Below are 24210 nucleotides of genomic sequence, written 5' to 3'. Positions count from 1 at the left end.
GGATGCCAAACGGAGGACACACACCTGGGATCCTGGCTGTATCTTGACTCTGCGAGGAGAAACGTAAGTCTAAGTAAGCAAAAGTCCCGGGATGCTGTGAGTGGGTGGCACATTCCCGCACCTCTCCAGTGCCGGGGGTGGGGTGGGGGGGAGGCCCTCGGGAATACTCTCCCTCAGGCCAGCTCAGTTTGGTTTCAAAAGGAGCTTGAGTTATGCAGAACAACAAAAGAGGAATGCAAGTTTTGTTGCTATCGATTATAAAAGAAATACAAAATAAGTCAGAAAACCACTTGTAAAAATTTGTCAATGCCATCACAAAAGACAATACAAAAACCAAAGTGCTCAAACTGAAGGAGCCGTAAACTTGCCAAGAACATAGAAAAGCTTAAATAGAAGTTTCAGTTACATACAAAAGTCAGAAGCATTTTAGAATAATCTTCAGTTTAAGTGAAGTGCTCAGGACTGCTCAGAGGTGCCCTGTGATGTTACCCCCCAATCCTCTGGGAACCTCGGGACACGCACTGGAACTGAGGTGAGCAGGGCGGTGGCGCAGCTCAGTGCCCATGCCCACGCTCAGAAGGTCTTCCAGTCCTCTCCGTTCCCCTAGGGCAAGCTGCAGGGCTCGGCCTACCAATGAGGCATCTGCAGACCTCTGCGCCCAGCCACAGTGGTGGTGTGGCATACTCAAAGCCAGGAGTTGTGCAGCAGCGTGCCAAAGGTAGGCCCAGGTGCGGCTGCTTAGCTGCCCGATGCCCACTTCCACCCAAGGTGAAGACAATGGGGTGGCGGGGGCAGGGTTAACAGTTCCTCAGTACTCAGTGGCACTGCAGCCCCACACCCGGGGTAGGAGGCAGCTCTCTCCAGTCAGTGCCACAGGGGAGCTCCAGCTGAGGACCTCCCCAACCCCGGGGCCTGCGGCTTGCACTCACCACCAGGCTGACCTTGCCTCGTGCAGATTCTGAGCTGGCTTGTCTGGCCAGACCTTGCTCTCCGCACCCCCAGGCTTTTGATGCCCCTGTGAGCCTCATCAGGGTGAGAGCACCCGGTGCCTCTTACGGACACCCACGGCAACAGGCCGCACCACTGGGGAAGGTGGGGAGGCTCAGCCCCAAACTGGGGGTGCTTTGGGGCCTAGCCTGTCCACAACCTGGCTCACTGCCTGCACAGCCCCTCCCACACAGGCGTGCTTGGGAGACGCCATGTTGAGCTACCCCAGCCTCGCCCAGAGCCAGGCTGGGTGGAGAGTGAAGCTTCTCACAAACCCAGGCCCTTCACGGACATGCTGCACCCTGTAACTTGCACCTTTCCTGAAAGCATGTTAAAACTGGCAAATCTCCAGCTGCAGTTTCCCTGTCGATCTGACAGAATTCCATCAGCAAAAATGACTCGTCAAGTACATCCGAGTGGAAAAAGAACCCAGTTTTAGTGGGTCCAGCGTGAACACTTGACTCTGGGCCCACCTCTTAGCCTCCAGGCCTCTCTGGCCCGAGTCCTAATTCTCAGATAATTAAGTTGGCCCATCTATCACATTTCTCTAGCTTATCTAAAATGCTAGCAGTGTCCTCTGTCTTTAAACAGGCTTAAAACCAACCAACCAAAAGAGAAAAAAACCCAAACCCCAAATACCCTTGTTCACGTATTTGCTGGCTATACCTGAAACAAACTAAGTGAGCACAGGTTGCCAAAGCTCACCTGCAGGAGGAATCACCGATTTGTAGTCTCTAAAATTCAGGGAAAAGTGGGCTGTAGTCCCTTCACGCTACTCGAGAAGGGCAGGACTTGCTCTCTGAAGAGGCCCCACTTGGTCTCGGTGAAAGGACACACCCAAACTCGTCTTGAAGGCACGAACTAAAACTCTTGACGGTGGTAAGTTGTCAGTTGGTGAGTTCTGGCTCGGACATGCGAGAAGTTAGACAAAGGCCATTTGAAGACTTTCAGAAACCAGGCTGGAGGGACAACTTACCCACGGGACCAGCAGGGAGAGGCCAGCCTGCCGGGGCTGAGTTCAAGAAACAGACTGCCATCCACATGCTCTAGGTTTTCATTACATTTGAAGTCTCTGACAAAATAATATTCAAAAGAGAACAGCTCCGTGTCACTCCCAGCCGTTGTCCTTGATCATATGTGCCAGCTCAATAATGAATTTCCCTTCCTTGTATTTCTGACTGCTCTCAAAGGCATGCTCCTTGAAGAGAGAGAGAGAAGGGTTCAGAACACAATCTTATTTCCTTGTTCAACTTCATTACATTCTTCATAAAGAAAATAAGTGGGGCCAGAGCGATAGGACAGTGGGTAGGGAGCTTGCCTTGCATGCAGCCAGCCCGGGTTCAATCCCCGGCATCTCATATGGTCCCCGGAGTAATACTAGGAGTAACCCCTAAGCAACTCTGGGTATGACCCCAAAAAAGTGTGTTGGGTGTTAGGCAGAGTGGGGTACAGTGTGGGGTAAGGCACCTGCCTTATAGGCTGCCAACCTGGGTTCAATCCCCAGCATCCCATACAGTCCCTGATCTTCCTGAGTGCAGAACCAGGAGTAAGCTCTGAGTACAGGTGGGTATGGCCCAAAGACAAAATATGTGCTAGATGTGCTTGTTCACAGTCCAGGTATCGGGCTGTGGGTGGGCACAGGCCGGTGAACTAGCCTTGCTGGGCCTGTCTACACACAAGGGAGCATGAGACACAGGGAGCAGCAGAGGCCAGATGTGCTTCAGAATGGGGCTGGGGGTGCTGGGCACGAGCAGGCTCTCAATCATAGAGCTGGGCAGAGGACATGCCAGGGCTGTGCCCTGCTGGGATGCTCAGGCAGGGGGATGCAGGACGCAAGGAACCCAGAGAGGTGACAGGAGCAAGGCAGCACCACTTGGTTCAAGGACCCATAAGCCACCTCCTGCCGGCACCAGACAATGTCGTCATCGGCCACCCTCCAGATCACACGGCTGCTCCTCCTGGGAGGGAGCATAAAATGAGGCCCCCATAGCCATGCCACCAGACTCCATGCTAGGCTGTTTTCACTTGGGGCGCCCCAGATGGGGGCGGGTGAGAGCCCCCCTCCGCCCCAAGGGACCCAGGCCCAGCAGCTGATCTCCACAACCCAACTGCCACCACGCTCCCAGGCTGCACCCCACCCACTCAGGCTGAGTCTCACATATGAGTGAGTGAACATATTCCTGGACCATCCTAAGAGGCTCCCTACCCATTCTCCATGATTACCATACCATATCTGATGGGGTTCAGACGGTAGGTAAGAAATCATAGAGGGAAATACATATATATATATGCACATATATTTTCAGATATATATACCAAAGCTCACATCACCCAAACTTCAACGTGTTAGTGATATCCTATAGAATGTCTTAATGGCTCCTGCCAAAATAGAACAATCTTTACACTGTTTCATATATGAACACTTTTTTGGAAGCATGTTCAGCAGTTCTTCATAACAGACAATACAAAATATATTCTTTTGGTTGTGTTTTGGGACAGAATTGGGGTTTAGGATGGAAGCATCCTGAATTTGTGGTGGGAAGGTGTAACGGTGGTGGGATTGGTGTTTGAATATTTATTGTAATCAAATATTGTGAACTAACTTATAAAATAATTTTTTAAAAATTTAAAAAGAAAAGTGAAAAATAAAAAAGCCACCTCCTGCTGGGTCCAGTTAATCTCGTCATGAGCCGCCATCCAGATCACACGGCTTTTTCCCCAGAAGGGAGCAACATGACGCCCCCCATAGCCGTGCCACCAGACTCCGCACCAGGCTGTTTCACTCAGGGTGCCCCAGAGGGTGCTCCCTGCCCCAAGGGACCCAGCCCCGGCAGCCGAAAAGCTCCAGAACCCAACTGCCGCCACGCTCAAAACCGATGCCCACATGCTCGGGCCGAGCCTCACGCATGAGTGAAATCCGACAGAACCCAGGTAATGTGGAACTTTGTGACCTTGGACTCTGGGCTCAATGGGACGGGAAGTGGAGATCCTCTGCCCATTGCCCATTTCCCCTCAAGTCTCTGGCGACGCAGGGGTCATGCCCATAAGCCACCTCCTGCTGGCGCCAGAAAATCTCATCAGCTGCCAAAAAAAAAAAGGGTGGCACGGGGGCCGGGGCACCTTTGTCTTTGGACCCTCACAGGTCCTGAGCCCCGAGGGTCATACTTGCTCCTCTGCAGTGTCAGCACTGGCCACCAGTCTGTGTCCCCAGAGACGCAGGAGCAGTCCCCCACCCCCGCCTCAGAGGACTCCCACAGCCAGCGGGTCTGTGCGGGTTTTTATTGTGAGTTGCTGCCAATGTCGGGGATGGAACCAGAGCCCCGGACTCTCAGGCCAGTGCTCCGCCATGAGCAACAGCCTGGCTCCGTTTTCTGCTGCCTGGTGGGCCCTGTGGCTGCCTCAAGCCTGAGATGGTTCAAGAGATTCTATTGTAAAACACGGGCCTTGGGCCGCCAGGATCTCTCACACTTCCGGGGTCCGTGGGGGTGGGGTGGGGTGAGGGGCATGCCTTGCTACCCTACAAATCTGGAGCCTGGCAGCTTCTGCCCGTGCAGCTGCTCTGGAGGCAGAGGGCATGGGGGACACTCACGTATTTCCACCCGAGCGTGGTCTTGCAGTTCTCGCAGTAGATGTCCGCCACCGCGTGCAGGCCAGTCAGGAGGACACGCTCCTCCGCGGGGCCACAGCCCACGTTCACCCTGGGGAGAGGCGGGCTGCTGGGACAGGCACCCCCGCCCCAGGGCCTCCCGCTCCCACACTGGCCCTCACTTGGCTGGTTTCTCCAGCCAAACACTATCAGAACACACGGGTGGTTTTTTTTTTTTTTTTTTCTTTTTGGGTCACACCTGGCAATGCACAGGGGTTACTCCTGGCTCTGCACTCAGGAACCACACCTGGAAGTGCTCAGGGGACCATATGGGATGCTGGGAATTGAACCTGGGTCGGCCATGTGCCAGGCAAATGCCCTACCCGCTATGCTATCCCTCCAGCCCCCAACACACGGGTGTTTTTCTGGCACTCTGCCTCCCCCATGGCTGCCCACTGACCACCTCCTATGAGGAGGAAGCACTTTTTTCTTTCACTTGCCCCACAAGACTGGCAGGCCAGGGCGAGTTCGGGAGGCGGCTAGGTCCCGCACAGTAATAAGCCGCAGCTGCAGCCCACGAGGCTGAGCGTGTCGGTGACTCAGGCAAAGGGATCAACCCACACCAGCCTTTCTCAACGGGGCATGAGGCTTCTGTGGGCCCCCAGCGCACAGGATGCAAAGAGGGCCCAGGTGAAAACTGTAAAGGGGGGGCACTGAAGGGAGCAAGGTCATAAAAGACCCACGTTCAGAGCTGGGTCAAGAAGCCCCGGGGACTCTTGTCACAAGTTCGAGCTGTCACAGTATGCAGAGGAGCAACGGGCACAGGCAGCCCACGAGGCCACGGGCAGTGGTACTCACACAGAATTGAAGAGGTAGGCTCGTCCCTGGCTTCCCTGAAAGGACTGCAAAGAAGGGGAAAGTCGTCAAAGTCTGGGTGTGGTAGACAAAGGGGACTCTCCGGCCACGGACAGGCAAGGCAGAAGGTGCAGTGACCAGAGGGGCGGACCCTGCTGGGGCCACACGCGCCCATGTGCACCTGTGCAGGACCCACAGGCCCAGCCAGCTGCCGGGCACTCAGCTTCACCTTCTGGACCTTCCGGCTGGGTGCCACCTTGCCAAGGCCCCGAGAGGAGGTGTCCAAGGGCGTCCACTCCTAACCCCAAGCATGAAGGGACACAGGAGCTGCTGAGTCACTGGGGAGCACGGTCTCTCCAGCACAGCCTGCTCGGGGAGCCTCCCTGCCTATGCTTGGGGGCCCGGGGAGAGGGACCACCAGGAATTCGACCTTTAGCACTTGGTGCCATTCAATACGGGGCATCACACTTGGGACCTCAGGCATGCAAGGCTTGGAGTCCAGCCTTTTGAACCATGGTCACTAGTTTTCATTTCACGTGGGCAGAGACAAAAGTCTTGTTATTACCTAGTCAAAAACAAGTTTTACTAAAGTGAAACAAGAAGCCCAAACCCAAGCTGGGTTCCTGGAAAATGCCAGCTCTGGGCAGGCTTGGGGGGGGGGCCTGGGACTCAAGGAGCCCATAAAAAGGCAGAAGGGGGAGGGGGAGGGGGAAGGGGGGGTGGGCAGGAAACAGGAAACAACCATTACCAGTGGGTCATTTTGTTTAGTGAAGCAACATTGTTTCAATAGAGTTAAACTTAATGGAAAGATGTGAAGTGAGAAAGAGGGAAAAGCTTGTTCAAGTGAGAAGCCTGCTGGGGCTTTAACAGGGAGCCCCAGTGACCGGGGACAGGTGCTGCTGCTGGAGCCTGAGAACAAGGAGCCCGCAGCTCTGCTCTGAGTATTTCAGCCCTGCTAGGAGTGTCCGAGGCTATCCTCCTGGACATCTTCTGGAAGCATCATCCCATGTCCTCGCACCGCCCCTTTTTTCCTCACCCACGTGGAACCTCAACACTTCTCAATCCTCTCCTAGAGTTCTTCCCCTGGGCTTCTGGCTGCCTCTGCTCCGCCACTTACTGGGCCGCGCCACGTCTGGCTGGCTCACTCTGCTCTTAGTGATCTCTGGGAATCCCAGGCTGCCCAACCTCCTAATCTGCCCGCTGTGCAAAGCTCATGACCGGACCCCCGGGGTCGAGAGCTGAGCTCTGCACAGCTTATAGAGGAAGTCCAACGTCTGCGTGCCCCGGCGTGCCCCCTCCTCAGCCCCTGCAAGACCCAGGCCTCACCTTGGAGATCAGCTCGTCATGGTTGGCCAAGTGGGCTCTGCAGTGGACACAGCTATATGTGCGGTGGCAGTTTGGCAGATAAGCTTGGAACGTTTTGGATTTGGTCAACTTCACCATCTCGGCGGTGCCCTCCACACTCAGCCCTTGGCTGGCGCTGGGCGCAGGGTAGCTCTGCTGGGCCCTTGGACCAAAACAGCACTGGATGCACGCAAGCACCGTTGTCGTCGGAGGGCGTGCAGCCCTGTGCGCACAGTGGGGACAAAACAGCGGTGTCACCCTCCACACGGCAGGGACAAGACAGTGGCGTCACAACCTGTTGGCAAATGAAGACCAATCAGTGAGCTGTGGTGAGGGGCCACCCATCAATGGTCTCCGGTGAACAGGGCTATGAGTAGGGGGCAGGGGGAGACAGGGACAAAAGGCCCTGGGTTAGGCCCTGGCACCACACTTAGCTTTGTAAAAAAAAAAAAAAGAACGGGGGGCTGGAGTGATAGCACAGTGGGTAGGGCGTTTGCCTTGCACGTGGCCGACCCGGGTTCAAATCCCAGCATCCCATATGGTCCCCTGAGCACCGCCAGGAGTAATTCCTGAGTGCAGAGCCAGGAGTAACCCCTGTGCATTGCTGGGTGTGACCCCCCCAAAAAAAAAGCAAAAAAAAAAAAAGAACGTGGGGGCTGGAGCAATAGCACAGCGGGTAGGGCGTTTGCCTTGCAAGCGGCCGACCCGGGTTCTAATCCCAGCATCCCATATGGTCCCCTGAGCACCGCCAGGGGTAATTCCTGAGTGAAGAGCCAGGAGTAACCCCTGTGTATTGCTGGGTGTGACCCAAAAACCAAAAAAAAAAAACCCAATGCTACATACTTTTGGTTTCTGGGTCTCACCCAGCAGTGGTCAGGGATCAACTCCTGATGGGGCTTGAGGGACCTTATATGGTGCGAGGGACTGAACCGGGTCAGCCTGATGAAAGGTAAGTTCCCTGCCCACTCTACTATTTATTTGGCTCATCTCATACTTGATCACTGTTTAACCTTGTTTTGGGGCCACGCCTGGCAATGCTCAGGACTTCCTCCTGGCTCTGTACTCATGGATGGATTACTCCTCGCAGGCATGGGTGCTGGGGATCCAAACTGGCCGACCGCATGCAAGGCTAGGCCTGACCCACTGTCATGTCAACTCCGGCCCCATAACTATCCTAAGTTTAGCTGGGAATTGCAGGTGAATGACTTTCACAGATAAATTAAGTTTAGAAGAACATTTGACCAAATATATTTTGTACCTTATGCAATGCCAAGAAACTTTTTAAAAAGCTGCACTAAGGCCTCCTTTTATTTATTTATCTATTTATTTATTTATTTTGCTTTTTGGGTCACACCCGGTGATGCTCAGGGGTTACTCCTGGCTCTGCACTCAGAAATTACTCCTGGCAGTGCTGGAGGACGATATGAATGCTGGGAATCGAACCTGGGTCGGCCGCGTGCAAGGCAAACGCCCTACCCGCTGTGCTATTGCTCCAGCTCCTAGAATAGATTTTAAAAAACAAACTCTTGGTGTCAGAGAGAGAATGCAGTAGGGCAGGTGCCTGCCTGGCGTGCAGTGAACCGGATTCTAGCGCCAGCATCCCACCAGGCTCTATGATCCCTAAGCAGTCAGGAGTGAACTGCGAGCACTGCTGGTGATGGCCCCCCAACAAAACGCAACACACCCAGAAAAAAACCCCAAGTCACAAGAAGGGGACAAGTTTGTTTTGATAGAACAAACGTCTCCAAAGAATGAAACTCGAAGGCACTAGGAAAAGGTACCTCCAGGTTCTGAATGAAAACTAGAGTTCCACATCCAGTGAGAGCAGAAAATAACATTTTCATGGGACCAGAAAGATAGGAGAGTGGTAGGGTGTTTGCCTTATCCAGGTTCCATCCCTTGCATCCTGTATGTGCCCCGAGACCAGCAGAAGTTATCCCTGAGTAACAACCCCAGAGCATCACTGAAAGTAACCCCCGCCCCTCCCGAAAGGCATTTTTAGACAACCAAAAAGTTTGACCTGAGCGAAAAAAACAAAACGAAACAAAAACCATCTAAGTTTAAGGACAGGCTTTATTCAGAAGAAAAACAGCAGCAGACTTAAATCTCAACTTTAAAGGAGAGAACTGGCGAATAAAGATGGCCACGGGCTGGAGCGAGAACACAGCGGGGAAGGCACTGGCACACACTGACCGGGGCTTGATCCCCAGCACCCGATCTAGACCCTGAGCACTTCCAGGAGAGATCCCTGAGCACAGAGCCAGGAAAAGGCCCTGAGCACTGCTGGTCTCCGCGAGGCCAGAAAAATGAGACATGAAGATTACAAGGGAGGGCAAAGGAAGATTCAGCAATCACTAAAGTGCCTGAAGGTGGGCGGCCACAAGTTGGATCTTCCAGTCCCACGCTCTGCTGTCTGGAACCTTCAGTGCCTTCCTAGTGGGCGGCTCTGCTGCATGGCGAGGTGTGTGCAAGCACCTCAACGAGGGCGCTGACAAGCCTTGGGATGTCATGATGTGAGCATGAGTATAGCCCCAGAGAGCACTGGTGAATCTGTGTGCCACCCTCCCCCCAGTCCCCATGACTGCTGCAAAGGGATGGAACAGATCCCAGGGAAAACAGCCTCACGCACTAGCAGTATCTGATGGATACAGTCTCTGAGGATAAACCAACGAAAGGAAACACCTTCACAAAGAAGGCACAAAATTGAGGGCAGGGGCCAGAGTGCTGCCACAGCAGATAAAGTGCTGGCCTGCTTGCGCCGGACCTGGGTACCACACATGGTCCTCTGAGCTCCGCCAGGGGTGATCCCTGAGCACAGAACCAGGAGTCAGCCCTGTTACCACCAGAGATGGCCCCAAAACAATACAAAACAAAACTCAGGCCAAGGGGGAAGAAGGGAGACAGCTGTGAGCAGCACTCCCGAGTGGTCTTTTAAAGGGACCATCCCCAGTGATGCTTGGGCTGGTTCTATGCTGCTGACAGTTGGGTGCTAGGATCTAGTGGTGCTCAGAGGACCACACAGTGCTTGGGGTCAAATCAGGCCTTCAAGTAGGCAAGTACTGTCCCACCTGAAAAATAAATTGTTGCTTTGGGGTCACACCTGGCAGTGTTCACAGCTTATTCCTGGCTCTGTGCTCAGGGATCATGCCTGGCATCATGAAGTTCTAGGAACAGAAGCCGGGTTGGTCCCATGCAAGGCAAATCACCTACACTTCGGCCCCTGAAAGTAATTTTTTATTATTTATTTATTTATTTATTTTTTCTTTTTGGGTCACACCTAGCGATGCTTAGGGGTCACTTCTGGCTCATGCACTCAGGAATTACTCCTGGCTCAGGGGACCCTATGGGATGCTGGGAATCTAACCCAGGTCGGCTGCGTGCAAGGCAAATGCCCTACCCGCTGTGCTATCGCTCCAGCCCCAGTAATTTTTAAATGAAATGCTATTCAAGTAAGAATCCAGAAAGGTGTATGTGTGCAGCCATGCCAGGAGCCAGACCCTTACATTCATGACTGAAATGTAAGGGCCGGGACGGATTCGGTGGCAGCACATGCTGTGCTCATATGAGGCCTAGGCATGACCTCCAGCAGCCTCTGGCCACTGAACATGGCTCAGGTGTATGGCCCATCGGCCCCCAGCATCACAGCAGCAATCACCACTACCTGCCCCCCTCAACACCCTAATAAAATGTCCTGTGTCTGCAGAAGAATGAAACATTTTGCTTGACTCTCCTTATGGAGAATCTCCTGGCTGGATCTAAACTTTAGGTAACCCAAGATGAGCAGGAGAAAAGCAAACCAACTTCACTCAAGTTTACAGTGGCTGGAAGCCCTCCCAGGAGAGTGAGGAACTGAAGGAGAGATCAGAGCAGGACGCTTTTATACTGGGTAGGCAAAGGTTTGCAGGTGTGAACAGTTGACAGACAACAGGTGAGGCCAGGGCAGTGAGGAATAATAACTTGGAGAAGACAAGGCTGAGACTGTCAGGGTTTGCTGACAGCTTCTGAGGCCCCCAAGTCCCATCTCTGTGCGAAGAGTGTCCCCCTAGGCTGACAGAGAACGGGGAAGGTACTGGCCTTGTACATGGATGGCCTGGGTTCCATCCTCAGCATCCCATATAGTCCCCTGAGCACCACCAGGAGTGACCCCTGAACACTTCCTAGTGGTGCAAAAACAACAAAAACAGTGTCTTCCTGGGCTGGACAGAGTACAGAGGGTGGGGGCAATGGCATTGCAAGCTGCTGAGTCTCGTTCAATCCCCAGCACCACATATGATCCCCCAAGCACCTCCAGGAGTCCAGGAGTGACCCTGGAGCACAGGATCAGGAATAGCCACTAAGCACAACAAGGCATGGCCCAGCCCCCGCCCCCCCACACACACCCACCTCACAAGACACATTCCCACCCCCAGGGACAGGAAGGCCGTGGCCAGGAGAGTTTTCTGGCCTGTGTGACGGAAGAAGGAAGGGGAGAGGCAGGTCAGAGAGTGACTTTCGTCTCTGCTCCCCCACCCTCGCCAGTTGAGGGGGTCCCCAAGCCCCTCACTGTCACGGTGTCATTCTCAGGGCGACATGTCCTACAAGCCTTCATGCCCAAGGCCAGAAGAGGTCCGCATGCTCGTGGGGAGGGAGACGGGGGCAGCGACTCACCCGGAGTCCGCTGGCAAGCATGTGCTGTCCCTCTCCATGATTGTCACAGCCCGAGTGGGCCTGGCTCAGGACAGCAACACCCGCAGCGCGAGGAGAGGGAGCCCCAGCAACCGGTGCAGCTCACGGGGAAAGCTCAGACCCGCCCCAGAGGGACCCGCACGACTGGGTACCTACAGGAGGAAAACCAAACCAGGTCTTACTTCATACCTGACACGAGGAGGAGTAACTCCCACCGCCCGACACAGAAGGCCACCGCGGGACACCGGCTCGGGCCGAGGAAGCCTGGTGGCCTGCTCCCCCACCACAGTCTCCCCTGAACACGGACCTCGCGTGTCTGTCTCTCTGCTTGCTTTTACTGCTCCCGAGAAGTCCGTGTTCTCTCCCGAACATGTACTTCCTCTCTTCCTCTCCCCTCACATCTAAGTAAGTTTCAATAAAAACTTTGAAAAAATAAATAAATAAAAGGAAGCCTGCTTCCTTCCCCGTGTTGGGTCTCCGCTGCCAGTGGTAAAGCAGTCTGACTGCATTCAGTATGCCCAGCGGTGATCCGCCACCCCAGCCCTAGCTATCTAGCCAGATGCCAATCCTGAATTTCCCCCTGGCTTTCTTTAGAATAAAGGGTATCACACTGAACCCAAATCACAGTCTAGTTTTTTTGGGGGGCCCACACCAGGCAGTGCTGAGGGGACCCTGTGCAGTGCCCCCGGCACAATCTCTCCTGTCTAGCTTGTCAGATGTTGTCTGTTGCCCTAGTCGACCAAACTGCTTACAAGTTCAACCCTGGCATTCTTCCCTCTTTGACACAAGTTTATTTTTTGGGGGGTTTGAGTCACACCTGGCTATGCTCAGGGTTACTCCCGGCTCTGCCTCAGGAATATTAATTCTGGCAGTGCTTTGGGGACCACTGTACTATCTCCCCAGCCCCTAAAGTTTTCATTAAACTTGAAGTGGGGGACTTTGGGACTTGGAGACCTGTTGATGCTCAGGGATCTGCACTCAGGAATCCCCCCTGGCGGGGCTCAGGGGACCATATGGGTGTGCCAGGGATTGAACCAAGATCAGCCACAGGTAAGGCTACTGCTCTTTGCACTGTATTATCACTCTGGCACTTCCCCTCTTTGAGAAGCTCAACATTCTCCCTGTGCTCACAGAGCCAAGTGTCCCTCGGGACCCTCCCCCTATGCCCGCCCCAGCTGTCTCCTTGCCCTGCACATGCTCTGTTCCCTGGTGCCTGGATCCTTTAATAATGACAGTTTCAAGGAAGGAAGTTGAGCTCTGTGGAGTCTGCTCTGACATTTCTGAATTTCTATCTCTCTCTCTCTTTGATTTTGGGGCCATACCCAGCAATGCTCAGGACTCACTCCTGACAGTGGTCAGGGTACCATATGGAATGACGGGGATCGAACCCAGGTTGGCCACGTACAAAGCAGTGCCCTACTGTACCATCTCTCTGCCACCCCCTCCCCCCGGTGTTTCTCTTATTGGATAATAAATACCACACTGCAGTTTGACTTCAGAGCAGCAGAGGCTCAGAGACCCCCTTCGTGGGGGACACTCCTGCAGACCCAAGAGATCACTGCAGGGTCAGCCCTACTCTGAGCCGCAGTTTCTGAATGAGACGCCACTCTGTGTTGTCATCAGAACGGGCAAGGGGGCACCACGGGCCAGCGGGGCATGAAGGCAGGAGCACAGGTCGGCATGTGTGAAGCACGCGGTGGGCTCCCTGCGCTGCAGGACCCCCCAGCAGTGCTGGCTGTGGACCCCACGATGATGAACAAGCAAAGTGGCTGCTTGCCCAGGTTTCCTGTTGGTTCTGAAGTTCTCAGGGCTGCCCATATCTGCCTGTACTGGACACCTCGCTGTGAGTGTCCATCCTTGACGAAATGTCCATCCACGCCAGGCCACCCTTGACCAAGGTGCCCATCTCAGCACTCGCAGTGGGGATACACCTCCAGACGGATCTGACCAGGCCTGTCACTGCCGTCCCAGGGACTCCTGCAGACCCCGTGGGGCTGGGGGCATCCTAGCCTGCAAGGACGGTCTCACAGAGCCAACATGACCGTAGTGAGCAAGGTAAGAGCCGGTGTCTCTGGAGCAGATGCCCCCCGCAGGGCGTCATGTTCCCGGGGTGCGGGGCAGCTACCACCCACAAATAGATATCGGGATGAGGTAATGCTTCAGTACAAAAACAATATTCTGGATTCCAGAAGTTTCTCCTCTAAAATAAGTACGTGTGATTATTTTAAGAGCATGTGAATCAGGCCCATGTCCATATGGCGCTGTTGCCATACTTCTAAAGACAAACACATCTGAGAAATAAACCCCACACATGACAGCGCGGCACTTGGGGGTCACTGGAGGTCGCCCCTGCCTCGCAGCCTTACCTCCGCAGGTAAAATCCCACCCGGCTCCCAAGCCCTCCGGAAGGGTGGAATCAGCAGCAGAGCAGTGAGCTCACAGGTGACCCTGTGAGTGGGGTCTGCTGGTGGGGGGGAAAGCCCCGCAGACAGGGGGTGCACTGTGGGCAGGGGTGGCGCAAGGAAACTGCTCAGCAGTCCTCACAGATGCACGGAAGTGACTGGCACCTGGAGGTCAGGGAAACAGGAGCTCCAAGACACCAACCCACCTGCCAAGGGGGCACAGCCAGTCCTGTGGGGGCTGGAGTCTGTGCCAGAGGCGGGCTGGAGAGATACCACCCAGGTAAAGGCACCTGCCTTGCCACACAGCTGACCCAGCTTCACTTCCCAGCACCCCAGGGTCTCCTGAGCATCACCAGGAATGATCCCTGAGCACAGAGCTAGGAGTAACCCCTGAACACTGTCGGGTGTGGCTCCAACACCCTACCCTGAGAAAAACCATTTTTAAAGCATTAAAGTCAAAGTTCACAAGCGGGCTACTGTGCCTGCAGTGTGGGGAACAGATGCGAGCCCGTTTCTCACAGAGGCAAACTAGGGGCACACTGAGAGCCACCTCACAGCCTTGCCGAGGTGAGCAAAACGCTGGTGCCACCTCTGGCAAGTGTCCACTGCGACATGGCATTTGGTGACAACAGTCAATGCTTGGGGCCCTTGTCCTGGAAGAGGCCAACCCGGGAGATGGTCTGGCCTGACTTTACCTGAGACATGACTAAGCTGTGATGGCCACACAAGAAGCTTTCTCAAGTCCAACCACGAGACTGGTCAAGACACTGGTGAATGTGAGTCCTCAGTTCCACCCTGGGCCCCAACAGCAGACAGGAAGACAGGGGAGGGCCTTCCTCCTGTAAGTTTTTCTGTACGTCTGTACTGACCATCCAAATGCACATGCACACCCAACAGGTGAATGTGCCAGGCATGGAAAGATCTAGAAGGGCAATGCCTATGGTAGCACCAGCCTTCTTTGCGTGCGCGCGCACTCTCTCTCTCTCTCTCTCTTACTCCTTCTGTGGCTGCAGGATGAAAAGCTGTTCCCCACCCTGCAGATCTGTGGCCCCTGAGCACTGTGGCCGGTGAGGGGGAACAGCTGCCTACCACACCACTTGGTGCCCTGTGCTTGCCCACCAGGCCCGGCCTCTCGAGGGACCACAGGCACCAGGCTCCTTCCTTGCCTGTGTCCCAGGTGCTGCCCAGCCTCCACCTCGCCTCCACCGCCTCCCACAGGCCCATGAATAATGCTCTTTCCTAAGAACCTGCAACCTGTGCTTTTCAGCCCCCGCCCCCACCCCACAGAATGAAGCTTCCCACAGCCCCTGCCTGGGCCATGCCATGCTGCTGGCGAAGCACAGGGCAGGACAGCACCCCTCTCTCAGGGATGAAGAAGAGCTTGCAAATCCTAAAGCAATGTTACTGATCCCACGCTGAGGAAGACAAACACTCCAGGCCCTCTGTAGAGACTCGGAGGAAAAGAGGGGTAGGGGGGTGGTGTGCCCACACCAGTGCTCAGTGGGGTGTGCACCCTGGGTAGGGAGCAGGCTCTGCTCAGCCCACACCTTCTCTTGTCCAAACGACGAACTGGCCATCCACAGGATCCTGAGAGGTTCTGTCCCCATTCACAGGCTGACCTCAGCGATTCCCTCAACCCCGTCACAAGCACTCAGACTCCGGCTCCTGGCTCTGAGGCTCTGAAGGTACCGTAGTGGGGGGTCCCGTCTGGGTGTGGATGACAGTGTGGACCCAAGGTTTCTTTCCGCTCTCAGCAGTGCCCTGGTGGCATCTCTGCCCAGTCCTCCACGTTGCCCTCCCCAGGCCCCTCAGCCCTCCATGGCTTGTGTTCACAGATTCCCCCCAAGTTTTACTCAATTTCATCTCCGACCCCCACTTCTTAGAGGTTTCATGGATTAGATTCTAAGTTTCTAAAAATTTTTGAACCAAATGAATCTCAAATTTAAAAAAAAATCTATTTAAAGAAAAATTCTATTTTTCCGGTTTGAAATATTTTCTATTTATCTGTCTTCCAGGAACAAAAATACATAAAGGGCCAAGGAGAACCACCCTGGCATACAAGAAGCCTGGTACCACACAGTGTTCCCCCTACTTCCCCTGGGTGCCCCCAAGCACCACTGGGCTCAAGCAGCATCGTCAGACCAGCACCACAATGTGGGGTTGCCCAGGGCTCTCTGGGCACTGGACTTACTCGTGACTCTGTGCCCAGCAATCTCTTCAGCCAGGGCTGCTGGGGATGTGGCCCAATAAAAATACAGAAATGTCGGGCCAGGAAATGGAACAATCTGCTCTCAACATAAAGAGCTTTACAGGGCAGGGGAGACAGTACAGGACTGAAGACACTTGCCTTGCCTATGGCTGACCCAAGTTTCACCCCTGTCACCACCCCTGAGCCCTGCCCAGAGTAAATCCTGAGTTCAGAGCTGGGTATGCGCCCCTCATCTCCCCCCCTCAAAAAAAAAAATTCAGTGCCTGGAATTTAGTTACAAGAACTGCACCTAGGTCAGCATCACAGTGGCAAAGGTGCTGTGGCAATCCAGGACAGGATTGTCATACAATCCAGGGGCTGTACAAGTGTTGTCTATGGGGGTCTTCACAGTTCCCATGTCAATTTCAAGTCATTTCAAAGGGATGCCCTCACAGAGAAGAAAGGCTATGCTTAATCAGGCTTAAGATCACTCCATCTTTCTTTTTTTTTTTCTTTTTTGAGGTGTGTATCACCAGACCCTATGCTACAAGCCTGAGTATGACCGCCTTCCTCCTGGCCCTTCAGAAGGGCCCGGACCTCTCACATGCCTTCCCTGGATTGTTGCCATCGTTGGAGTGGTCTCTCAGCTGCACACTATGCCTCCTTAACTCTATTCTTCACAGACTCACTCTCACAGGTACATCAACACTGTGAGACACTAGGGGAAGGAGTATGGGGACTGGGTAGGGGGTCCTGAGCCTTGGCATTCTTTTTGTTTCCACTCCCAGCAGTGCTAAGGACTTACTCTTGGCTCTGTGCTCAGCAATCACTCCAGGCCGGGTAAGGGGGACCATATGAGAAGCATCAAACCTGGGCTGGCCACGTGCAAGGCAAGTGCCTTACCCACAGTACTGTCATTCAGATCCCAAGCACTGGCATTCTTCAGACAAGGCACCAACGTTCTCCAGGAGCCCACACTGCTTGGCACTGCTAGGAGGAACCACTGTGGGACTTAAGGCGCAACTACACTAGGGTTGAGCCCTGGGATCAAGCCTCCAGATCAGGGATGGAGTTCCACAAATAGGTTTTGTGGCTGCCAGATGGGGCAGAGGCTGGAGGGAAGCATAGGTGGCAGGGGTGGGGAGGGGGACGAAGCTCAGGTGGAGCCACTTAAAAGGTGAGGGGCGGTGAGCATTTTGGAGAGTGGGAGGGAAAGAGAACATTCTTACAACGGAAATGACAGGGCAGGGAGGGAACATTTGCAGTAGATATAAGCAATGCAAGGCCACATTTTAAAAAAGAGAGAAAGAAAGAAAAACAGGGAGCTGTGTCCCTGCAGATTCACTATCTGATATGAACCCCAGCCCCTAACTGGGACATCAAAGATACTAATCAGAGGCAGGCCTGAAGGTGAGGCCCTACTTAGCAGATTTAGGAAGCTGATGGCTTTGGTGGGTTTGGGTTTTTGTTTTGGGCTAGCTCTGCTCAAATAACGACTAAGTGCCACAAGTGGTAAACTAATAAGAACAATTCCTTTTAGGCCAACCCTTTATAGGGAGACCCGAAACCTTACTCCCTTCTAGCACTTAACTAGGAGACGTCCCGGTTTTAATTGCCCTTCCTAATCGCGACCCTCCCCCATTCATTTTCCCTCCTTTTTTTCTTAAAAAAAAAAAAAAAAAGTGTGTGTGGGAGCATCGTCAGACGTCTAGTTCCTGCTCGGTAAAATGTTTCATGGCTAGGATCGGGAGCGGGGGAGGATAAAAAGGGGCACAGGGCCGGGGAAGGGGTGGGGTGGGCGAGGAAACCAAAAGGACCAGACTTCGTGGTTCGCTCTAGAAAACGCGCTGAGCCAAATAGCAACTAATCAAAGAACCAAATCGGAAGGAAAACACCTACAGGTCCGGCCCCCTCGAGCCCCGCCCGCTGGCCCCGACGCCCAACAGGTGCGGCCCGGGCACTGCCCGCAGCCGCGGCTCCCGGGGTCGCCCCCAAGGAGCCACCCGCGCCACAGGTCGAGGCCCACCTGTACTCACGGCCGCTCGGCGGTCCGCGCCCCGGCCCGCAGCGCCCATCCGGCCCTGAGCTCGGTCGGCGCGGGCTCGGCTCTCAGGCGGCCCCCGCACGGCCCGGGACGCGCTGCGGCCGTTGGCGCCTCGGCAGGGCACGCGGCATCCCCCCGCCGCCGCCCCGCGGGCCGCCTGCCCTTTGTTTTGGAGCCGGGGCCCGGCCGCGCTGCCGTTAACGGCCTCGGCACGCAGCGCGGCCCAATCACCGCGCCGCCCCGCCCGCTCCCCGCCCCCGCCCCGCCCCGCGCGCCGCCGCCCCGCCGAGTCCGCGCCCCGAGGCCCGGCCGCCGGCTCCCGGGCGGGCGGGCGGGGCCGCACGTGCCGCGGGGCGCGCTGCGCTCCCATTGGCCAGCGCAAGAGCGCGGCCTGGGACTCAGCCTGTCAGGACCCGGGGCTCAGCGGGCGGGGCGGAGCCCGGGGCGGGGTTCTGGGTGGGCTCCGTGGAAAGGGCCCCGCGCAGGCGCAGGCTGGCGCCGCCTGGGGCGTCGGGAGGGGGCAGGCCTGAGCTCTCCGAGGCCGGTGGGCTCGGCGCCCCTCAGGCAGGGCCGTCAGCTCTCTCGGACCGCGTGCCGGGGGTGCTGAGGACCCGGATTTCCTTAACCCGACCCTTCTGGGCTGAGTCCGCAGAGTGGCCGATGTCCCACGCGCGTTTCCTCTGACAACGTCGCTGATCTCTGAAAGCCCCTCCACCGGAACCTTCGGACCCTCATCTGGCCCCCAAATCTTCAGAACCCCCTAACCCCAGCCTGAGAGCAACCTTGACACCACCCCTGATTTGCAACACCTCGCCTTCTCTGATCATTATTTCTTCGGTATCATACCATTTCTCTATAGATCTCCCCCCACCCCCCACCCCCCATTTTTGGACCTTTTTTGTATGTGTGCATGTGTGGTTACTCTTGGCTCTGTACTCAGGAATTAATCCTGGAGGTGCTCGGGGGAATCATATAAGGTGCAGGGGATTGAATCCGGGTCAGCGGCGTTCAAGGCAAAGGACCTACCCACTGCACTATCTCTTCAGTCTCGACCCATGTATTTTAATTTTATTTACTTTTGGTTTGGGGGCCATGGTCAGCCATGCTCAGGGATCACTCCTGGTGGGTTACGGTAACCATATGGAATGCTGGTGGTCTGCCGTGTAAAAGGCAAGCACTCTACCGGCTGTACTATCGCTCTGGCCCACAACCAGATAGCGAGGAAATGGAGTAAAGATTTTAGTTACCTCTGAGGGGAACATTTTGGTGGAGGTACTGTAAGGCTAGGTCTATTTCATTTCTTGTTTAATTTATTCTGTGGTACCCCAGTTGTCCTGTTCGGGTACTGGAAGCTCATTCAATAGTATTACAGTATCTTTATAAGGCAGCTTGCCTTCTTGCCAAACCATCAATCAAATCCAAGTTCCTTCCATCTCTCTGTATCTCATTATCCAATCTCCTGCAGCTTATCGCAATCAGCTTCCTCAAAGCCCTCCATATTCTTTTATTATCATCATGTGATTTTAAAAAATCACAGTTGGGGCCTGGAGAAATAGGCCAAAGTACATGCTTTGTACACGGTAATCCTGGGTTCCATCTCCTGTAATGCATGGTCTGGAACACAGGAGGAGGAGTAACCAACATTATCACTGCCTGTGATCACAAAGAACATTGTTACCATTACATGTGTCTTCTCATACACATTTGTATACATAGTAGCATTCTTTATAAGACCAGGGTTTGGAGCCCAGTGTATCTTTCCAGATCTCTGTGGAGCATCTCTGTTCCTTAGGTGCAAAGATTCTCAGAACTTTGTCTCTCTTCTTCATGTCTCCAATTCCCAGCTTGCATAGATCTTGTTACCAAGTGGCTGTGAAGATGCTTATTTTTTAGATCGGGGTTAGTGACAATCAGGTCTCCAAGATCCACATGGCTATTTTTTCAAGATTCCTTTATGTTAAATTTGCTTCTTTTGCTATTGTAAAGATATTTCCTCAGGCTCCTCTGTTGAAAAAAAATCCTAGTTTTGACAGGATATTTTTTTGTTTCTGTGATTTTTAGTAGATATCTTAAGTAGCTGCATAATATTCAGCAACATCTTCAATAGCTGTGTGTAGCAGTTTAACACTTGGTTTTTTGCTCTATTTCCTTTGTGTGTGTGTGTGTATGTGGGGGGGGGACAATAGGAAGGGGGTTGGCCATACCCAGTAGTGCACAGGGTTCTGTGCTTGGGGGTCACTCATGGCAATGCAGAGGTTCATATTTGTGCCTTGGATCGAAGTGGTGTCTGCTGAATGCAAGGCAAATGTTTTAACACCTGTACTCTGTCTCCAGCCCTAAAAAACACATTTGAAGTTTTGTTTTCAAATGTTTTCCACATTGAAAATACAATTTCTGTTTGAGGGAAAGAAAAGAAATTGGGACTAGTGGTCATAATTGTCCAACAAAATGCTTGTAATTGATACACTGAATTCTACACTCAGAATGGGAATATTTTGGTAACAAATTTGGCCACAGTGAAAAATTGCAAAATAATACCTTTGATATAAGGCTGTGAAATAGCTTTGGTGACATGTGCAAGGCCCTGAGTTCAATCCCTGGCCTGGAATGTCCCACCCCACTGAACCCTCAGGCCCACACCACCAGCAGGGCATTGCTGTGAGGGGACCCAGGTTCCTAGAGCCGCTGGGGAGTGGCCCCTGTATTAAAAAAATACATTTACATTTTTCTCATACATGAGAGGAAGTGTTTTAATAATGTATACTCTTGGGCCAGAGTGATAGTACAGCGGGTGGGGCATTCATCTTGCATATGGCTGACCGGGTTAGACCCCCCAGCATCCTATATGATCTGAGACCACCAGGAGTAATTCCTGAGCTCAGCGCCATGAGCATTCCCAGGTATGGCCCCCAAACAGAGAAAAACCATACTCAGGGCCGGAGTGATAGCACAGCGGGTAGGACGTTTGCCTTGCACACGGCCGACCCGGGTTTGATCCCCGGCATCCTATATGGTCCCCCAAGCACCGCCAGGAGTAATTCCTGAGTGCAAAGCCAGGAGTAACCCCTGAGCATCGCTGGGTGTGACCCAAAAAGCAAAAAAAAAAAAAAAAAAAAAAAAGTACAAAAAAAATATTAAAAAAAAAAGAAAAAAATACTCATTATGTTCAATGTCCTCAGATTTCTGTTCTTTTTCACTATCTCCTCCCTACCCCACACCCACCAAGTGCTCGGGAGTACTCCCAGCAGTGCCCTGGGCACCATGTGGTGGGGACTGATGCAAAGCCAAGGCCCCTACCCTTTTTTTTTTTTTTTGGATCACACCTGGCAAAGCACAGGGGGTACTCCTGGCTTTGCACTCAGGAATCACTCCTGGCAGTGCTCAGGGGACCATATGGGATGCTGGGAATCGAACCTGGGTCGGCCACGTGCAAGGCAAATGCCCTACCCACTACGCTGTTGCTCCAGTCCCGAGGCCCCTACCCTTTGTGCCATCTCTCTGGCTCGTCTATTTTAGCTTTGTGAATGACATCTTGTACCAGGCTCAGAGACCACACAAGGCCCCTGTAAGTTGTGGCCTGCAGTCTGCCACCAGCACTGGCTCCCATCGCCGTACCCCATTCCCTTCCACATCCCTCCCACCCCCAATCTCAAGCAGCTCTGGGAATCCCTAGACTCTGCTTTCTTATCTCCCTCCTTCACGAGCATCCCAGCATCAGCCACCTTCACTGTGCTTAAAGCCGCACCAAGCTTGTCCCCGCCACCCCCCTGAGGGCAGTCTCTTGCTTCCTGTGCATGCCTCCTCTCTTCCTCACACATCCACACGTGTCCTGGATAAACATGGTCACTCAGCTCTGCTCCACCTTGACGCCATTAACTTCTTGGACAGTGGGGTCCCCCTAGCAGCCCTCTCCAGCTCTACCTCTCCTGTCTGTTTCCGCTCCTCCTGTCCTGGAAGGTCATCCCTGCCTCCTCCCAGCCTCCCCCTCAGCTAGCCCCGTGTTCTACCTTATTGAACGCACGGACATTCCTCTTGTTCCCACCTGCAGTGTCCAGCCAGCCCCACCACCAGGAACAACACGTGTTCTCCATGGCACTGTGTGCCCCCCGTGTGTCGACCCCACACATGCTGCAGGCTCGTTTCAGACTTTTGGCCTTGCCTTCATAATGTCTTTAACTGGGGTGTCCTCTGGACATGTCATCTCCACACATCCGTGGTGGTGCCCCGGCCTCTCTGCAGTGCTCTGGAGCAAGACAGCTCAAGAGTAGCTGCTGAGACTCCTCCTTCCCAGGTGTCCACACTGCATAGAGCCAGACTGCATGAGCCAGTCAGATATGTGTCGCTGTCCAAGTCGCGTTTCACAGAGCTGGTTGCCTGCATGCTTCTGCTTATTTGGGTTTGGGTCACACTCAGCAGTGTTCAGGGCTCATTCCTCAGGGGTCACTACTGGTGCGCTCAGGGGACCATATATGGGTGCCAGGGATCAAACCCGATTGGCCACATACAAAGCAAATATCCACTACACTGCATTATCGCTCTAGCCCACCCGCGCAATTTCTTCACTTCTGGGGATTCCATTCTTCCTTCTTTACCGCTCACACCCCTCAGCAACTCTCCATCTCTGCACAGAGATGGTTCTAGGGCTCCGTCCTTAAGTCTCTTCTCTTCCCGCCCCCCATCCTTTTCCTCCCCACCAAGACCCTGCTGCTGATACCACTGCAGCCTGATTCTCCCTGTGTGACCTCAGTGAGACAGACCCTTCCCAGAAGTTCCAGGAAGTCTCAGCAACTGCCCACTGTGAATCTCCCTCACAGGACTATGTCATGCCCCAAACTCAACATGCCCAACCTCAAGGCATAGCCATTTGATTTATGGTGTGTGTGTGTGTGTGTGTGTGTGTGTGTGTGTGTGTGGTGTGTGAGAGAGAGAGTGAGAGAGAGAGAGAGAGACAGAGAGAGAGAGAGAGAGAGAGAGAGAGAGAGAGAGTAGAAAATCTGTGAGTATGTGTGTAGTGATGGGGCGGAGGTGGTGTTAAGTCACACCCAGCAGGACTCAGGGATCACTCCTGGTTGGTACTCAGGGGATCTTATGTTGTGCCAAGGCTCAACCTAGTTAGCTTTGTGCAAGACAAAGGCCTCACCTGTGAACTGTCTCCTGCCCCTCCAGCTGCAGTCTTGCTCTCAGAGAGGTATTGTCTCCTTCTGCCATGGACCAGAGCTGAAGGCAGCTCCTTCCCATCGGGCTCCAGGCCCAGGTCTGAGTGCTGCTGGCTCCTGTTCCACAGCCTCATACTGGGCCTGGACCACTCTCATCTCTTCACTAGACTGTTGCCATTGCTGAAGTGGCCTCTCAGCAGCGCACTTTGCCTCCTTAACTCTATTCTTCACAGACTCACAACAAGCCCAACCACCCACCTACTCACTCAGAAGCCTCAGAAGCCTCCAGAAGGCTGTTACTGCTCAGACTAAAAGGCAGGATCCTTGACCACAGAGGCAGAGACAACAAAAACAAAAACTAACAAATGGGACAACAAATTACAAACCTTCTGCACAGCAAAAGAAACTTAAGCTATAAAAAAAGACGCCGGACTGAAAGGGAGAAAATATTTGCACACAATACATCAGAGAAAGGGCAAATATCCAAGATCTACAAAGTACTCACAAAATTCAACAATAAATTCAACAACCCTACCCAAAAATGGGACAAGAAGATGAAAAGACACTTTACAAACATGAAAAAGTACTCACTGTCACATAATTGGGGAAATGCAAATTAGAAACAACACTGCGGTGGGTCTGGAGTGATAGAGCAGCAGAAAGGACGTTTGCCTTGCACACGGACAACCAGGGTTCAATCCCCAGCACCCCATATGGTCCACAAGCACCACCAGAAATAATTCCTAAGTGCAGAGCCAGGAGTAATGGGTGTGTGAGTATCGTTGGGTGTGACCCCAAAACAAAATTAAAAAACAAAAAAACAACTTTGAGGTATCATCTCATGCCAGTGAGAATGGCACATATCAAAAAGCCTGGAAACAGCCAGTGTTGGTGAGGGGTGTGGGGGGAAAGGAGCCCCCATGCACGGTTGATGGGTATGTCCTCTGGTTCAAGGTCTGTGGGAAGCAATATGGAGAGCTTTC

The 24210-nt window shown here is 53.7% G+C and overlaps 1 protein-coding gene and 1 pseudogene across 2 annotated transcripts; both read right to left on the bottom strand.

Annotated features, from left to right (window-relative positions):
* Window positions 1–285: 285 nt before the first annotated feature.
* On the bottom strand, window positions 286–18308 carry YPEL1 (yippee like 1). 2 transcript variants are annotated; one of them, XM_055118751.1, is made up of 6 exons: window positions 18054–18308; window positions 11420–11589; window positions 6755–7067; window positions 5432–5475; window positions 4577–4685; window positions 286–2185 (listed from the first exon to the last, which is right to left on the bottom strand). In XM_055118751.1, exons 3-6 carry the CDS (start codon window positions 6869–6871, stop codon window positions 2096–2098), a joined length of 360 nt encoding a protein of 119 aa, XP_054974726.1. In that variant the 5' UTR covers window positions 6872–7067; window positions 11420–11589; window positions 18054–18308; the 3' UTR covers window positions 286–2095. The 2 variants fall into 2 exon arrangements, with proteins under 2 accessions (XP_054974726.1, XP_054974727.1); XM_055118752.1 differs by lacking the exon at window positions 11420–11589.
* A 1002-nt stretch (window positions 18309–19310) lies between these two features.
* Window positions 19311–23279, bottom strand: LOC129399301 (anaphase-promoting complex subunit 13-like; annotated as a pseudogene).
* Between the last annotated feature and the right edge of the window lie 931 nt (window positions 23280–24210).

This window comes from Sorex araneus, chromosome 11 (assembly GCF_027595985.1).
Source record: "Sorex araneus isolate mSorAra2 chromosome 11, mSorAra2.pri, whole genome shotgun sequence".
Taxonomy (NCBI): Eukaryota; Metazoa; Chordata; class Mammalia; order Eulipotyphla; family Soricidae; genus Sorex; species Sorex araneus.
Note: the sequence above shows the minus strand (reverse complement) of the source record. Positions and strands in the feature narration are given on the sequence as shown.

Bases quoted from the DNA above. Each gene is read 5' to 3' on its own strand.
- YPEL1 (XM_055118751.1), bottom strand. From the start codon at position 6,871: ATGGTGAAGTTGACCAAATCCAAAACGTTCCAAGCTTATCTGCCAAAC. The intron at 4,686-5,431 runs GTGAGTACCACT...GCCTCTCCCCAG, and splicing joins GCCTACCTCTTCAATTCTGT to GGTGAACGTGGGCTGTGGCC. The intron at 2,186-4,576 runs GTGAGTGTCCCC...TCTCTCTTCAAG, and splicing joins CCACGCTCGGGTGGAAATAC to GAGCATGCCTTTGAGAGCAG.